Source organism: Lasiosphaeria miniovina (assembly GCF_030549165.1).
Source record: "Lasiosphaeria miniovina strain SMH2392-1A chromosome Unknown B0T26scaffold_6, whole genome shotgun sequence".
NCBI lineage: Eukaryota > Fungi > Ascomycota > Sordariomycetes > Sordariales > Lasiosphaeriaceae > Lasiosphaeria > Lasiosphaeria miniovina.
In genome coordinates this window covers 3,981,639-3,998,263 of record NW_026848225.1, presented here as the reverse complement: position 1 = coordinate 3,998,263, position 16,625 = coordinate 3,981,639, and the positions used below count along the sequence as shown (strand labels likewise).

The 16,625-nt window shown below is 53.9% G+C and overlaps 7 protein-coding genes across 7 annotated transcripts; 4 read left to right on the top strand and 3 right to left on the bottom strand.

The window, feature by feature from the left end:
• Positions 1-1,687: 1,687 nt before the first annotated feature.
• On the top strand, positions 1,688-3,319 carry B0T26DRAFT_787459 (uncharacterized protein; the record flags this gene model as incomplete). Its single annotated transcript, XM_060446793.1, has 7 exons — positions 1,688-1,733; positions 1,811-1,884; positions 1,998-2,148; positions 2,236-2,322; positions 2,570-2,985; positions 3,019-3,118; positions 3,165-3,319. The coding sequence occupies 7 exons, from the start codon at positions 1,688-1,690 to the stop codon at positions 3,317-3,319; spliced, it is 1,029 nt and encodes a 342-aa protein (XP_060293476.1).
• A 2,698-nt stretch (positions 3,320-6,017) lies between these two features.
• B0T26DRAFT_787457 (heterokaryon incompatibility) lies at positions 6,018-6,461 on the bottom strand (the record flags this gene model as incomplete). Its single annotated transcript, XM_060446792.1, has 1 exon — positions 6,018-6,461. A coding segment is annotated over one exon (444 nt), but the record flags the coding sequence as incomplete, so codon positions are not given.
• Positions 6,462-8,032: 1,571 nt separating this feature from the next.
• Positions 8,033-9,001, top strand: B0T26DRAFT_651991 (heterokaryon incompatibility protein-domain-containing protein; the record flags this gene model as incomplete). Its single annotated transcript, XM_060438325.1, has 1 exon — positions 8,033-9,001. A coding segment is annotated over one exon (969 nt), but the record flags the coding sequence as incomplete, so codon positions are not given.
• Positions 9,002-9,960: 959 nt separating this feature from the next.
• B0T26DRAFT_433909 (uncharacterized protein) lies at positions 9,961-11,179 on the top strand. The gene has a single exon (XM_060434993.1). It carries the CDS (start codon positions 10,225-10,227, stop codon positions 11,092-11,094), a length of 870 nt encoding a protein of 289 aa, XP_060293473.1. The 5' UTR covers positions 9,961-10,224; the 3' UTR covers positions 11,095-11,179.
• Positions 11,180-11,770: 591 nt separating this feature from the next.
• On the top strand, positions 11,771-13,217 carry B0T26DRAFT_433876 (nucleoside phosphorylase domain-containing protein). The gene is made up of 4 exons (XM_060434992.1): positions 11,771-11,787; positions 11,808-11,837; positions 11,894-13,095; positions 13,198-13,217. The coding sequence occupies exons 2-3, from the start codon at positions 11,831-11,833 to the stop codon at positions 12,991-12,993; spliced, it is 1,107 nt and encodes a 368-aa protein (XP_060293472.1). The 5' UTR covers positions 11,771-11,787; positions 11,808-11,830; the 3' UTR covers positions 12,994-13,095; positions 13,198-13,217.
• A 1,191-nt stretch (positions 13,218-14,408) lies between these two features.
• Positions 14,409-14,621, bottom strand: B0T26DRAFT_601764 (uncharacterized protein; the record flags this gene model as incomplete). The annotated part of the gene is made up of 1 exon (XM_060435750.1): positions 14,409-14,621. A coding segment is annotated over one exon (213 nt), but the record flags the coding sequence as incomplete, so codon positions are not given.
• A 634-nt stretch (positions 14,622-15,255) lies between these two features.
• On the bottom strand, positions 15,256-16,058 carry B0T26DRAFT_433829 (uncharacterized protein). The gene has a single exon (XM_060434991.1). The coding sequence runs from the start codon at positions 15,911-15,913 to the stop codon at positions 15,503-15,505; it is 411 nt and encodes a 136-aa protein (XP_060293470.1). The 5' UTR covers positions 15,914-16,058; the 3' UTR covers positions 15,256-15,502.
• Between the last annotated feature and the right edge of the window lie 567 nt (positions 16,059-16,625).

The window sequence follows — 16,625 nt, the reverse complement described above, 5'->3', positions numbered from 1 at the left end:
ACTAGCGCATCGCCCCGCGAACGCTACCAACCGGACCAACTCCCCACCGAGCTTAGTGTCAACGGTTTTGCGACTGCGTGTACCCCGCAGGGGCCGACAGCGACGTGCAGTCCACGTCGTCTAGGCTGCAGAGTGCAAAGTACGGTCCGCATAGTTGGATGTCTGCGATCGTGCTGCAAAAGAGAGGGAAAAAAATAGGAGAAGAGTCGCGCTGAGCCTCGAGTGATGCCGCCTGGAATTGATCCACTTCTCAAGGAATTGATACACATTTTCAGGCCCTGGTTAGCATACCACGCCAACTCCCTTCATTCTTCATTTTCCTTCATTCTTGGCCCTCGGAATGCCCTCATATCATTCCGAACGGCTGATTACAACATTTTCCTTGCCCTTGCTCAAAGAGTGTAAGCAAGCGCTCTTTTCTATACCTTCAGACCTAGTTTAGCAGACAATTCAATGCGCTGTCAACTTCGATCACTTGCAAAACTTCGATCACTTGCAGCATTTTTCTATAAAAATGTTCAAGGGCTTTTATCATTATCTTAAACGTCTACCAACAATGTTTTAGATGCCCGTTGATTATTAATCCCTAACCCAGGTCCCTTTAGCACGGATCAAGAGGCCAATGATGAGCAAAGTCACGGCTGTCGCGAGGATAAAATCAAGAAACCCAAATGTCACACCATCGCGGGACCTAGTCAAGACAGAATCCTTGTGCGCGGTCTCGTGTATTGAACCATGTCGAATGTATTAACAGTACTTCCATCCACATCACCATCCACCCCTCTAGCAGCACAATCCAGCGCCCGACCAGCTAGCACGACCTCTCAAGCCAGGCAACAAATTGTGAGATCCCCTGGTCATGGATGACACCTCTTGACTTTCCACAGCCAGCGGCAGTGCAAGTGCGCCCCGAGGCATGCCCATTGGCCGTTAAAACGGGTTCCAGTTGATATCCCGAAAGACGACCGCAACGTCGGCGCTCGCGCTCCTGTCGTCAGCAGCAGCAGCCTTCTTCGCTGGCGACGCCCTCTTAGCCTTCGGCTCCACGCTACTGTCTTGCGCCATGCGCTTGCTGGCGAGCCGCGTGACGACGTTGGGCCGCGTGCGGCACGGCTTCTTCTTTGACGTGGCGTTGCCGTCCAAGTCCGAATTCGAATCATCGTCGGCTTGGTTGCTTGCTCGCCGGTTGGCTTGGATGTCCTTGGCTGACACCATGACCACGGCGCCGCCCGGCGGCGGTGTCGTCGGGAGGATTGTAGTTGGCGAAACCTCTTTTTCTCCGTCGTCGCGCACTGCCTGCCAGTAGGCTGCCATCTTGTCCATGTTCAGCTTGAGCGCGAGACGGCGGGAGATTTTGCGGTCCATGTCGGCTTGAATGTGAGCGAGAGGTGGAGAGAGCTAGGGCTCTAAGATGGATTTGTGGGCTTTGTGGTTTCCGATTTTTTTTTATTCATGTCTGGCGCGATATTTATAATTGCAGTTCTTTGGTCAATGTGAAATGTAGAAGAGATCATGTTGTGGGTGTTAGGTGGGAAATTTATATTATTGTTGAGCTGCCTGGAAAGATTGATCAGCTGCAGAGTGAAGACAATTAGAACGGTGGTGCTTCCTCTCAAACAATAGGGTCCTATTGTTTGTTCTCTTTGATCCCCCCTCCCCCTTGACTACTAATCAGCGACGGTTTGCTATGCAGGGCGTCCAGACAATAAAGCAGGCTTCCAAAGTTTGCCCAGGTAAGATGCAGAGTGCCGGGCCGATTTCATAAGCAATCCTGAGTTATTGGCACTGTTTGCTACTATTCATTTGCTAGAACTAGTCCCTTTGCTTTTGCTTTGCTCCAGCTCGCAGCCGAGCCGTAATCTGTCCGCGATCACTGATGGTAATGTACATGGAGTGGACAAGTAGACGACTTGGATTCAAGGCAGTCGCCGAAGGAGGACTTCTCAGATTTTATGATTTTGGTTAATTCTCGCATTGACCGTTCTGCCATACTCCAGACGGCCATCACCGTCGCCATCACCGTCGCCATCACCGTCGCCCATGAGGTGGTTCATCTACTCACCGGCTACCTGACCGGCAAGAAAACCCCTCATACTCCGCTAGAGATTTCTCCGTCCCACTATGGAAACAAGTGCAGCGGCGAATCCGGTCGCTACTAGGAATCTCGACTTTCGGGAGGAGGCGCTGTCGAGTTTTACGAGAATAGGCAGGACTCTTTGGGTAACATGCAGGCAGGTGTGCCGTACTTGATCGCCGACGGCCACAAGGACGCACCTACTAGACTCATCTCGACGAACTATATTAACGAGTTCCTGAACGGTAGTAAGTCACCTCCTCCCTTCTCCATCCCATCTCTGCTCCATGTAGTCCTGCATCCGTCGGCTGTTCCGTCCACCACAACAAACTGACAGCGTCTTGGACTTCTCTTTCCCCATCCGCACCTCCCGCACCACCAAACCCACAACTCACTCGAAGTTGCGCAAGATCAGCAGAGAGACGTCTGCCTTGCGTACGAGGAAGAACGCTGCTATGATCACTTCGCCGGGAAGGGCCAGCACCTCGCTTGCAGAGCAGCCGGGTCCCTCGTTTGCAGAGCAGTTAGATTGCGCCGCTTCCTACGGGGAAGCGCCCGATGAAGGCGACTACTCCACTTCCTACCAAGTGCTGCCACAGGAACGCGGGTATAGCACCGATACTTTTCTAGAACCACTGGCAGGCTTCATGACGGATCCGCCAATCGACGATGGACCTGCTCTTCTCGAGTACTTCCCAGAGGACAGCCAAGACGAGGCACTTATGTCGTTTGGTTCGGCCGCAGATCCACCGGCAAGCTTCGCGGGGGATTCATACGCCACAGCTGCAATGGGAGAGCAGCAGACGGCGGCCGCAGATGATTACTGGAGTTTGAGTGACAGTCGTAAGAAGTGGTATCATTTGAATGAGGATGGGTCTCGTGAGTGGCACAAGAAGCCTATTCTAAACGAAGTATACATAGCGCATGGAAGAGTTTTATGATAGCGCCACCGCCTCCTGCATTCCGGGTTCTACATCGATGCATTTACCATGGCCTCGCCGAGTAGTTCCAACAAGGTGCGAACACTTAGCAGCTGCTACGAAGGTGAGGCCTCATTGGCCTGAAAACGCGGTCACTACTGGCCCATCAGAAATTCAGTTGGGCACCAACGCACCTACGCAACATGCTCCCGGCGGAAATGGAATTCATACGAGTCGCCTATCTTGCCTGGATAATGCCAGCAGGCTGGTCGCATGCCAGCGGCCGGCTGTGTGCGGCCAGGCTCCGTTCGCCGTCAGCTTGTAGCAGAGTCTCACCAGGGCCGAACCCGCTCTTCCGTCGCGCATGCGCCGTTTTCTCTCGCGTTCACCATTCACTAGCTACCCAAAAGTTCCCAGAAGTAGATCTCACACCGCTTGGCTTCGAGCTGCAGTCGAAGAAGGTTTGCATGGCTTCAGCAAGCGTCTCGACATAGCCTTATATTCTCAGGGCCTTCGGCTAGTCACCGGTCCGCTCGGTGGCCACCATGCTCCGCCCCGCATGTCGCCTCTGCTCAGACCGAGGCTCGTGAGCTAGGACCTCGGCTTGCGATACGTTGTACTGCCCCAAGAGGCGCGACGCTATAGGTGGAGGGCGGCCTTTGCTTCGGCCTCTGGGGTGCCGGGGTGGTTGGCGCGGTCGAGGCACTTCTTTATACGCTTGATGATCCTGCCGTCGATGTCGGCCGTGGAAGAGCCAATGCGGGCGGCGCCTGCGTCTGCAAGTTCTTCATCTGCTGCTTTGTGGGGGGTTTGACGATTTTTGGCTCTCGCGGCCGTCGAGTCGGCCGGCGTCGCTTGCGCGAACGGGGCTCGGCTTCGGTCTCATTGTCCGGGATGCAATGAGGCTCTGCAGACCTTCGTTCCTGGTAACTAGGATATTCCTTTAGGATGTTGTGGTTCTCTCATCCGCAAAGGCTATCTCGAATGTGGCTCAGGTGACTCTTTAGGCTCCGAAAAGAAAGGAAATGGTGATAAACTAGGAACTATATGCCGACCTTTTGAGTACCGTTTCTGAAGGCGAAAACCATCAGATGGCAAAACTGTTCTAGTGGGTTCTATTTGCTGAGCGACCCTTGACTGTTAGTTAAATCGGATCGAGCGCACCACATCAGCTGATCCTCGAGTCGAAATCGCCACAAGCCCGCAATGCATCTTCGAAGCCCCGCGTCTTGGATAGATTTTGCAATGCCCGATAGAGCTTGGAGCATGTTAGTGTCGTTGGTTAAGGTTGCTCTGCAATAGGCATCTAGGATGACGTCCCAGCCTGCGAGAATAGCCCACACCTCCTTTGATTACTCGTCTAACATGAGTCCGTTCTGTTGAGCGACACGAATGTTGCTGATACTATCGCGCAACTGATTTTTTTGCCCTGATGCAGTCTCTATTAAAACCACTGCATTGGCATTGTCGATAGTATCCACAACCCCAGGCCATTTTCTCTTCTAGAAAATGGACTACACGCGGTAACGCTCCTGGAAAACACCACCCTCCCTTAAGTGCCGGAACCTATCGGTGTAGGACCTACATCTGGGGATAAAGAGGGGGTAGTGGAGATTGTCATATACGGTAGGAGTTTCCACAGATTGAAGCCATGTTCTCTGGCTCTACTTCCCAATCTTTGTCATCATTTTGGACGATGTATACCCCACATCTCCCACAGCCCCTGAAATCGGGTCGCACGGGGCAGAGCGTCCAATCAGTATCCTCTTGCCCCGGTGGATAAACGTGGTTGGGCCTTTCGCCGGCACAAATTGCCGGGTAAGGAGCAATAGGGCCAGAGCCTTGTCAAGCCAGTATCAAGAATCTGAAGGACTTGAAGACATCAGATACCGGTATAAAATATTTATCCTACCATTTCAGCAAGTCTCATAATAAGTCTTCCCTAATTCACTTCACCCGAGTCTTAGCTCCTCAATTTCCTCATCGTCTGCTTGAATTGACGGCAAATTACCTTCCGCGCCATAGCCGTGTACGAAGGCGTCTCCGATGACCTTTACAGTCTCCAGCCTTGACACACCAAGGCACAAGAGCAAGTCGACCGTTCGAAGTACATACAACTTGCCGACATGAAAGTCTTTTAGAGGCAATATCGATGAATTTGGAGCTGGGGACTTGGAGAGCCCTTTTGCCTCCATGACTTATAGTCGCGGTTGGAGAAGGGCAGAGATTCGCTCGTTTGTGTACCGCCCGTCATAAGGGTCCATTCGACATCAATCTGCCCACACTCTTTGTCTGTCTCGGTATCGAAGGGTTTGGGGCAGCGGTCGCCAGATACCAGTGAATGAAACGTGCGAATGCTTCAATTTTGATGGATCGAAAAGGTCCATATCGCGAGATAATATAGGGGCTTCGGTTGCCGCAACGACGAACTCGTTGGCAAGTCCCCTAACAACGAGAACTTTACCTCCTTCAAGGTGGAAAGGCGCGGGGTCGGCAGCACTGGGAGTCCCTGGAGGCCCGTGGAAATGGCTACCTCGGCCCCCTGGAAATGGCACGGTGAATCTGATTATCGTCTAGTCCGGAACCCTTGACGGTAACCCCTGCAGAGAAGCAGTCCGTCTGTAGCTTTCTCGCAGGTGGGTGTCACCCTCAATCCATCCGCCTATCGTGCAAGATTGAAGAATGTTCAAATCGCCCGACTTGCGAATGATGTGAAGAGCCACCTCCGCATACAGCGCCGTATACAGCGTGTTGGCGTCGATGGAGTAGTCGGGCGTGCAGGGCCAATCATCAGCTGTTAGCAGAGTGAGCAGTGCAAAAACCTTGTCCCGAGCATCTGTTGCGTGTCGCACCCTAGCAACTCCTAACAAGTACTCCAGCTTTTGTGACTCGGGTAGAAGAACATCGAACGTCGTTGCCGAAAGAGCGAGACCACCCAGCACACTGCCCGCGGCGGTTGATGCTGTCCTCACTATATTGTTCCACTCGCCCCATAGAATTGCAGCAGCCGCGACCACATTCTCTCACGGCCGAGCAGCCTTCCCACACATCACGATGGCGTTCGAAGCGTGATAGACCTCCTGCAGGACCCACATACGTGTCCACCATGGACGACCGAATAACCTGGCGAACGGTTGCAACATTATACTAGGCTTCTGTTGCTCTGCAGCTGCATCTCCACAAGCCAGTCTGCTGATGAAGCCACCAATAGTTCTTTCTTGCAGCAGTATATCGACATGCGTCATGGCTTCGTCGCTGTCCTGGGAGGGGCGCCCGAGCCATATGACGACCCGTGAAGCACGCTGGTAGACGTGGTGCATCAGAGGCACGTGTATGCTCTTCTCCACAACATCTTCCTGATTGATGCATATTACATCGATCCAGACAATCCGTTCTTCGTCCTCGCGCCGCAGCTCCGTCAGGGCTGCATGGAGATTGCTGTTGATAAGACATGGGCAGCCATTGACTGATATGGGAATTTTGAAGGCAGGACTGCCCCATGTGAGGAGAGGGCTTCGTACTTTTTACGGCGTTCATCGAGAGTTATATGCACGAGGGCGCCGGCGATCTGCTCATCTGTAGCTCCTGGTGCAATCATGAATAAGCGGATTTCCCCATTGCGCACGTCGATCGGTGAGTAGATGTCTTGGTTCGTCGGTGCGGCTTCGATGGTTTCCGCACAACGGCAGGTTATAGATGTTGTTGGGCATGTAGACGATACGGTATGGCAAGTTGGAACATCGCTCGCCGTCGACGCTGTTCTAGTGTCCGACTCGACGGCCTATCCGGTCTGATATGAAGATTGAGGTTTCCCCAAGTGCCATGATGCGCGCTCTATGCTTCATTTGCGGAGAAATAAAAAAATAAAATAAAAAGGCAACCATGCAATATAATTTTTAACCGGCAGATGAGTTGGTGGTAGTCGTACAGGCTCCAGTTATTAGCCACCCCTCCCTTTCGCTAAAAAGCACCTACTTATCCGTAGGCAGCACCGCCACTTCAGCACAGGTGAAAGGCTGAGTGGAAGGCGTTCATCTGGTTTTACCATATGCCTGCGTTGGGGCGTATAAATATGGCCTTCCGAGGCACTTAAATGGGCGTGGAAGTCGCAAACGAAGCTTTGAAAGTCTCGCAACAGTTTCCTTCCACCACGGTTATTCTTAACGCGAAGCAAAATGGCGGCCAACTCCCTCCAGCCTCATAGCTGCGGTCTGTGCCAAAAATTGGTCATGGATAAGAGTCCGCTTACAAAACAAATATCCTCTGACAACCCAACGGACCCAGACTACGATCTTTATCCTTATATTCGATTCGACTGCACTGCCTCGGAGATTCTGAGCTTCTCTGACAATTGCCTCTTCTTCAAGTGGCTCGTCGATCAACAAGGGCTCGACAGCGACCAAATCGGAGCGAATGAAACATATGCAAGACAGAGGCAGTATCCCGCCTTGGATGAATTCATCTGCAGAACTGCGGCTGAGTCAACCTTCAAGTTTTCCTTCGCAGAGTCGTATAAAGGACCTTTAGGCCCTATGAACACCCTCCGCTTTCGATTAAGCCAAATCGACGCTGAGCAGGCTCAGAGGCTCACGCTAGCTTGCTATGCTGAATGCAAAGGCAAGACGTCTCGGGGTATGACAACAATCACTTGCTTTGCTTTTCTAGATCCTCAAAGACGACAAGGCATATTTCGGACGATGGACGGGTTTGATTTATACACCAACTCAGGTATGCTAACCCCTGATGTAGGATCCAGACGATGATGACGCACCACAGAAGTCGGTTTTTGGGCCATGCTAACTCTCTTGTAGAGAACAAGGCTGCAGTTGACATCTCTAGGAGACCCGTAAAAAAGGACCTATGCAGCCATGAGATGTTTGCGAAAGCCTCCGAAATGCTCTCCCAGTGTCTAACGTCCACTGGGGAAACGCGCCATGATGATGACGAAGATGATGACGATCCTCCGATACTGCAAGGAACTGAGTCCCCGGACAAAGGTGTAGTCCACAGGAACTGTCGACAGTATGCTGCGACATACATGCCTTCGCGGTTGATCGAAATCCACACTGATACGACTGGGCATAAGCTGAAGCTGATCGCCACGGATAGCGATCAGCCAAAGCCTTATGCCACTTCAAGTTACTGCTGGGGTGGTAACCAGCCGCTTCAGTCGGCCAAGGCTCTCGTTCACCTGTGGATGACCGACATACCGTGGCAACGGCTCCCCAAAACGCTTCAAGACGCCATTACCGTTTGCTCTCCACTAGGGATTTTCTCCCTGTGGGTTGACTGCTTCTGCATCATTCAAGACGACGAGACCGATAAGGCTATACAGATAGCTCGGATGCCCGATATCTATCAAAGTTCGGCCCTCACGATTGCTGCAGTCTGCGCGGCCAGCGTCCTTGATGGTTTTCTAGACGAACGAAGAGCGACAAACGTCCTGGAGCAGGCTTTCGAACTGCCGGTGGTCTGCCACAACGGAGAAATGGGCTCGATCACACTTATCAAGGCTATCAATTATCATAAGCCAGAGCCTCTCGACCTGCGAGGATGGACCCTGCAGGAACGACTGCTCTCTACCAGAATTCTGGAGTTTGGCCGGAAAACGATAAGCTGGACTTGCAAATCAGGCAAACAAGTCCTTTCCGACGCCTGGAACGACAAGCTCGTGGACGGCAATTATCAGCTGGACAAGCTCCACAAACAATTTGACAAATTATCTGCGGTCCGCCGCCGGGACGGCCGGGAGCATTTCCAAACAGCGATGCGCTACTGGAACGATCTATTGGAGGTTTATACCAAGCGGAAGCTCAGCGTTCCAACAGACAGGATCATGGCCATCTCCGGCATCGCTCAGCGGTATGGAGCTGCATGTGGAGGTGAGTATTTGGCAGGACTGTGGAAAGACGCCCTTCCGAATGCCCTCCTGTGGGGACGCGAAGGAGAGATGCGTTCGAGGCCGGAGCAGTGGCAAGGGCCGTCATGGTCCTGGACCTCGATCAACGAAGTGGTTAGGATCCACTGGTTGCCGGAGCGCAACAAAGAAGGGCCAGAGGTCGTGGGAATTGAGCTCGCGCTCGTCCATCAAGACGCGCCGTACGGTTTCATTCGGGAAGGGCACGCCGTGTTGACAATCCGAGCCAAGGTCCTGCCGTGTGAGCTGGTAATGCTGGACCTCCCCACAACTCCATATGCAGACTTTGGCCGGAGCGCCAATGCAGTGGCCTTATTCGGCTCCAGGAATGACGATGGCAGCGACGGTGAAGTGAACGTCACTTACGACGTGGCCGAGCCTCCTGGTCAGGTATACGCCCAAACCGTCATTGTGGAATTTACCCAGCGTATTGGTCTTGTCCTTGGCCCTCTGGGAGATAACAAGTACAGGAGGATTGGCCTCTTTCGCGACATGTTGGCCGTCTCCGGCCCATACCTAAAAGGCGAAACGAGTGATGCCAGGAAAAGCCGCCTCGAAAGGAAGGGCGATTGGTTTAAGCACTGTAACTTTAAATTCATTAAAATAGTTTGAATGCCACTATCCATGTTCACTAGGCGGCTGGCTAGCCATAGGACCGACTCTCGGTCGAATACCTCGAACGGAGCCAAACCACACACGCCCCACTACAGCCAAGGCCAGGCCGACAGCGGCGCCTGCCAAAGCTCTGCAAAACGCGGGTCGTCGGTCGTGATATGGGACGGGACGGACCTGGCGTGGCCTTTGTTCGGCCTCTTTCAGAAGTGCCCATCCACGAGCCCCTACTGCGGGGTAGGTATGTATGTACCTGCTTGCCTGTTTGCAAGGCACAGCTGGCACGAGGCTTCAGTTGCAGATGGCTTTTGGTTGTCGGCGGCCAACGAGCCTCGCCAGTCTAAGATGCCCAAACTAGTGCTCAAAGATGGGAGGTAGAGCTGCGATAAACAGGTCTATTTTTCCTGCACGTGTCAGCCGAATCCAGATTCTATTTTCTTTGATCCCCTTTACCTGATGCGAATATCGCAGAGGCCATTGGCATCCTCGGCCTCGTTGGTGTCGTTGACGTCTGCTGGAAATGGGGCAAGAAACTTGTCGAAATATGCGAAGCTTTCAGGCACGCCGACACGCAACTTGACGAGTACATCTTTCGTCTCGATGCCCGCTGGCTGCGCATTGAGGACCAGATTCAGGTAGTCCGCAAAATATGACCACTACTCAGCAGCCGCCACCAGGCCGTCCAGCGACGGTCCCTGGAGATGGTGCTCGCTAAACTCACGGCGGCCGTCTCCAGGCTGGAGAGTTTTATCGAGATACCAGATCCTGCCCAGGGACCTTTGGCCCAACCAAGAATCAAGTGGTGGAAGTACTCGATTGTCAAAGAGGCTCTCGCAGAAGCCATTTCCGAGCTCGAAAGATGGCAGCAAATATTCGACCCGAGCTGGTTCCTATTACTGCTGATTGCCGACCCGCAAGTCGACAGCCAACTCGAGGCCACCCAGCCGCGGGCCGGCTCCGTACGCGGAGGGCCCCCGGCGCCTCTCTCCGCCGCACAGCCTATACGCCGCGCCATCAACCCGGGCACGGCGAATAACGGCCGCTCCGACGTTAACCTCTCATGGAAGGGCCTGGTAGCCGGGAGCATCCGTACAATTCCTTTCAGCACGGTCAGCATCGCCCAGTGCGCCGACAACCAGCAAAGCGTGCTGCTGGACCCTGTTACCTGCGTGTCGCGAACCTCGGCAGACGCCATGGCCCAAGACATCCGTAACTCCGCCTGGAGCCTACGCCACGCAGACCCCTCTACCCTGGGCCTGCTCGGGTGCAAGGGCATCTTGAAGGACGAGGAGGGAGACGGGGCGGCCGGGGGAAGGGCGGGGTCTCGACCCGTACTTCCCGCCGGTCTTTGCTTCGTCTTCCGCCTCCCCGTAAACCACCCACACGTGGAGAGTCTGCGGGGCCGCCTTCTCGGTGGGAGGGATCGCGCCCACGACTCGCTGCCAGAGCGCTTCATCCTGGCGAGGCAGATGGCGGCGGCCGTCAGCTACGTCCACCTCTACGGTTACGTACACAAAAACATCCGGGTCGTCTCGCTCTCCTGGCCCGCTGTCTGGCCGGAACCAAGCTAGGTAGTGAGCTCTTCCGTGCGGAGTATCCACTCACAGGTTCCGAGAGCACGGTCTCCTTTATTCCGCTTCAATGCGTTCTTGTCCCCGAGCGGATCAGTCACGAAGAGGTCGCGTAGACAGTCCCCGGGCTTCTCCGTCCAAGCGCCTTGGCAGTCCGTTGGCAGCAGGCTTACAAATGTAGACAAGACCATACCGCGTACCTATGGTCACATTCCCAGTCACCTTGATATCCCCACTTCCACTGTTTTGGAATCCGTGTCCATCGAAGAAAGATTGAGCAGTATCCGCCGCTATTGTGGGTCGCTTTGAGGGTCTGTTTTCTGCGAGAGATTCCTCGGTAACCCGGCGCTTGTTGGACTTGGCACACATGAGTGGTTTTCCTCGAGCTCTTCGCAGTAGTCAAGTACAAAGACGTTAGGTCATTGAGAATTCTGAAGGAAAGGCTGAACGGGATCGAGTGTTGGGCGCCAATTGAAACTGCAGGGCATTTCCTACGGTGGCGCACAGACCACATACAGCGGTGCACAGACCACATCAGTTCTCCACTTTTTACACCAGAAGCAGCTGGAACTCTCGTGGAATGGGATGCTCGGTTTTAACTTTTACCCATCAACTACAGCAACTGCTATCCTGCGCGTCATTGTTAGCGTCAATCTCTCTGGGGTCCTGAAGCCTAGATCACCCCCGAACCAAGTCGTACGAAATGAACCAAGTCGAACGAAATGAAATTACTAAGATGGAAGGTAGACGAGCTACGTCAGCCCAACCGAGAAACACCGTGCCCTAACCAGGCGTGCAGAGCGTGTCCAGTCGCTTAGCTACGAAGCCTACACTGTCGGTATCTTGTGCGCGCTAGAATTCGAGATGAGCGCTGTCCGCTACATGCTGGACAAAGAACATGCCCGTTTGCCCAGAAAGCTAGGCGACTCGACTCTGTATGTCCTCGGAGAGCTCAGCGGCCACAACGTGGTTCTTGCCACCCTTCCCGGCAGCCAGGGGAAGGGCGCGGCAGCGGCGGTGGCAAAGGATATGGCGCGTACGTTCCCGTCGATCGAGCTTCGGTTAATGGTCGGTATCGGAGGAGGCGTGCCGAGCGGAAAGAATGACATTCGCTTGGGCGACGTTGTGGTGAGTGTGCCCGACGGCGAGCATGGCGGCGTGGTTCAGTACGATCTGGGCAAGAACACGGACGACGGCTTCGTCATGAAAGGATTCCTTTGGCCGCCACCCGAGATTTTGAGGAGTGCTGTGGGTATTATGCGGTCCGACCACAGGGTTTCGCAAAACAAGATCCCTGAGTTCCTATCGGCCATGTTTCAGAAAAGCGACGATCTTCGCGTCTCATACCAGCGGCCTGTAGAGCCGGATGAGCTCTTCCAGTTGGAATATCGTCATGTCCCCAACCAAGCCACCTGTCAGCTCTGTGACAAGACAAAACGGGTCCAGCGTCTGCTGCGTGAACCGACCCCCAAGATTCATTATGGGCTTATTGCGTCTGGAGACCAAGTCATGCGGAGCGCCCCGAACGCGGCCGAAATGGATGGGAGGGTGGTTGGCGATGTCCTGTGTTTCGAGATGGAGGCGGCGGGCATGGCGACCCAGTACTCGTGCATCGCCGTCCGGGGCGTCTCGGATTACGCAGACTCACACAAGAACGACGCCTGGCAGCATTATGCTGCGGCTGCGGCTGCGGGGTGCGCTAAGGAGCTCCTTTCGTATGTGGACCTGCCGCAGCCTTCCACGACGACAGCAGCCGTCGGTCAGCATGGATTCGACTCGTCTATGGGCAACGGTCCAGCTGCGCAACACATCTTCCGCGGCCAGGGCGTTCAAAACTCGGGGTCTGGCAATGTCTCCATAGGGAAGGACCTGAACATCGGTAGGATTAATTCATGGTGAAGGGACTTAGACTTTCGGCTATCTGGCATGCCGTTATCTACATCCTGTCGCGGGAATGGCTGGAAGTGATGACCAAATGCTCTCATTTCCAAGCCTGTCAAGGTAGGCTGCCACATCCCTGGCCGCAGCACTACTGCCACGCAGACTGCGGCGTTCGCGCACGTTGACGAACTCTCCTGGGCGAAACTCGAACCCATATAACAGATTCGTCAACAGCGCCAGGTCGCGTCGAGCACGGGGGTCGACATGTCTCTGGCTGCTCCCGATCGCATCCACATAAGAAGACGGAGAAATCTTGAACGGAGGACAAACGGTAAGACAACGGAGTCCAGTGTCCCTTCATGGCTATCGTCCGCTAACAGTGTACGCACAGTCGGTTCCTTTCCCATCCAGCTCTTGAAGACTGACGCTGACGGTGCTGACGCATTCTCGATCCGATCCTTGAGCAGCTCCTGTTACTCGTGCTCACAATTTCCGTTGCATCACAGCATCTCCAACTCTAGCCCGTACGCTGGCAGCCGCAACAGCGTCCGATCGCGCATGTCCCCGCACTCTAACAACGTCGCTCGCAGATCGCCACCGAGGTGCTGGGGAGTAGGGACAGCATCGAGGCCGCCTTGTCTGCTTCCTACCACTACGAGGGCGCTGGGAGGAGGAAACGCCGCACTGTCGGCAATCCGGTTCACGACGTAACACGCTTCTTGGAGACGGATCTGTCGCTCGTAGACCTGGGCGAGATGTATTCCTAGAGAAATTAACATTAAGGATGAGATAGGCCAGACACCGCTGTTATGACCCGCCGAGAACGGGCACGAAGGTGTCGGATGCTTGGCACAGGCAAGGTCGATGTCGACACAACGAGTACCTCTGGCTGCGGTATTGGACTGCCGACGAAGCTGCAACTAATGACTGGAGCGAGAAGCAGAACAATGATGAACGGCGTCAGCAGTATCCTAGCAGCTCACGTTACCGACTTTTGCAGAAATATGTGCACGTTTGGGTCTCTCGAGACATAAAGCTGTGCATTCTTTACCGTATTTCGCATCTCGACTCGCGATGAGAAGTGTAGATTCCGCATCTAGCCGACGCACTCGTGATAAGGGCGCCACAACCCTCCACCAACGTCCCTAGAAAGTGCCAAGGGGGCTACAGCACGGCATCACATCCTGCTTCCGTGGATCTTGGACCAAATCCTTTTATCAAGCCGAGTTGAATTGCAGCGAAGAGGCCGGAATCTCGAGCAGGATGATCGACTTGACCTCGGGCAATCCGACGATGAAGTCCATCGCGATGATCTGCATGGGTAAGTCGTCGCTAGGTCGGATTGGCTGGTAGTCGCCGTGCTCCTTCTTTCGGTCTGTTGCATTGGAGCCGCATGCTGGACAGTACTTGATGTACTTGTGAGGCCTCGCAAGTCAGAGTATTCGATTCTTGCCGAAGTGGTGCTTCTCGTCATGCACTTCTGCGAGGACCTCTCCGATCAGGTTGTGTGGTATACAAAGGCTTCGTGTACCGTCGGGGCGAATGTTGAACAGTAGTCCACCGTCGGTGATGACGAATGGGTACCCGGGGCGAAAAAAGGTGGCAGCGTCCCCGCTGCTTGGCGGCGCCTTCATGATCTCATCTATGAGTGGCTTGTATTTGCTGTCTTCTTGGTAGCCTCTGGTGAACCTACTTCTCAAATCGTCGTCCATTTGTACCTGGGAAAAGGTATACCAAATCTCGTCAAGTACCGCGTCACCTTCTGGCCTTGGGAAAATGTCGCCGACGGCCTTGAGCCGGCTCAGCGCGTCGGGTACGAAGTTCAGGCGGCCGGGCACGTGGTGCACTTCCAGGGGGTAACTGGACAGGTAGATGGAGGCGTTGATAAGCCGCCGATTGGCCCGATCAGTGGACGAGGTGTCCAGACTAGTCTGCTCCACTATTCCCTTTGTCGAAGAGTGGTCTGTCAGGACCACTACAGGAAGGTTGTTACCGTGGATTATTGTACGAACCTACTTGCAGGCTCAGACTAGGCACGCAACCTCTAGTTCAGAAGGACCGTAGCGTAATTCTAGGTTAGTAAGGCACCTGCTGAGGAACATGACGGGCCGGACCTGGTCGGACGGGATTGGGCCTTCTTTCCATTCATAGCCTTCTCGCAGATGGAATAACATGACGCCGAATCCTCGCTCCAGGAAACCATCAACGTTGACGAACAATTGCCTATCTGAGTCGGCGTGGTGGAGCACGGTTAAGTTCTTGCATATAGCTTCCTCTGGTTCGGCTGCCAGGAAGGCAACTCCGTTATCTTCCAGTGCGGTGGAATAACCTTCATCATTAGAATCGTCATGTAAGGGGTCGGCCGTACCGGTACGAGCTCTGGCGCAAGTCCTGAGGTGCCGGAAGACTGCGTTCCGGGGCTCGCAGACCTTGTGACAATAGCCACAGGTGCGCCTGGCTGATGGAGTGATCTCGCTGATGCCTTCCGTCAAGACAACCTTGAACGGGGAGCAATCTCGCAGGTACGCTAGTTTGGCCTTCTTATTCTTGAACTCTTAATAGCAAAGATGACAGGTATGATGACGATCATGAACATGTAGTTGGCCAAGGTCTCGACAGGCAATGGTCCTCGGATGAACCTCATGATCTCCACGTCGAACCTGCCCCAAATGTTCTGCATGACGCCAAGCCAGTTGGAATTGTCAGGGAGGAGAATGCCTGCGCCGTGGGCGTAACGAAGCTTCTGCTGGACGAAGCGAATGGCCGCGGCTTCGTCTTCGTAGATGTGGTGCAGGTTGAGGCGACCTTTGTTGCAACGATCATTTGAGGTGCCGGCGTCGGGGGCAAACCGAGCCACAAGGGCAGACATCAAGGAGTCCAAGCCTCCCTGGCGTAGGACCATACGGCGGCTGCTGTCTACTTCTTCCGTCCACCACATCAAGGCTCGACCTCCCAATAGAGTTTGAAAAAGACTGCCAATATGTTTGGCTGCCTCAAGTCGGGTGTACTCATCCTCAACAAAGGTAGTGATCCTGTCTTGGAAACAAAGGACATCGGTATAGACACCGATATTCAAAGGGCTAGATCCACTCTTAATACACAAGTCCCAGCTAGGAGCCAAAGCCCTTAATAAGTGTCCCGCCGGGCCTTGTCTAGTAACAACGTGGTCCGAACTAGTCTTTGCTCCGTTCTAGCCGGCTATGCCCTCCTGCAGGTAGTTCGTAGCAGTTTAAGTTGTATGTAGCGATTTGTGAGCTCGTGACAGTTCCAAGTTGTGGTGTGAGTTGGTATGTGGCGAGATGGAATGTGGCGAGATGGTATGTGATGGTATGTGGCGAGATGGTATGTGGCGAGTTAGGCTTGCAGCTGAAATCGAACAGTATAAAGCAATCGCATTTCCCAGACCCTTCAACTGAACAAAGAAAAAATAATGACAGAGAGTAAGAGAGGAATTAAACCTGACTCCATATAAAGACATTATTGGAAAATGTAGTTGCTCTCCCTAGCACAAGATCTATAAATACGACGAGGCTAACGGCCCGACCATATCACTGTAGCCTTTTGCGCCTGTCGCCGGGTTCCAGATCTCCAGATCTTCACTGTCTCGTCGGCCGAGCCTGATGCGAGCCGGGCCGCATCGTGCGACCAGT

Bases quoted from the DNA above. Each gene is read 5' to 3' on its own strand.
- B0T26DRAFT_433909 (XM_060434993.1), top strand. From the start codon at position 10,225: ATGGTGCTCGCTAAACTCACGGCGGCCGTCTCCAGGCTGGAGAGTTTT.
- B0T26DRAFT_433829 (XM_060434991.1), bottom strand. From the start codon at position 15,913: ATGTGGTGGACGGAAGAAGTAGACAGCAGCCGCCGTATGGTCCTACGC.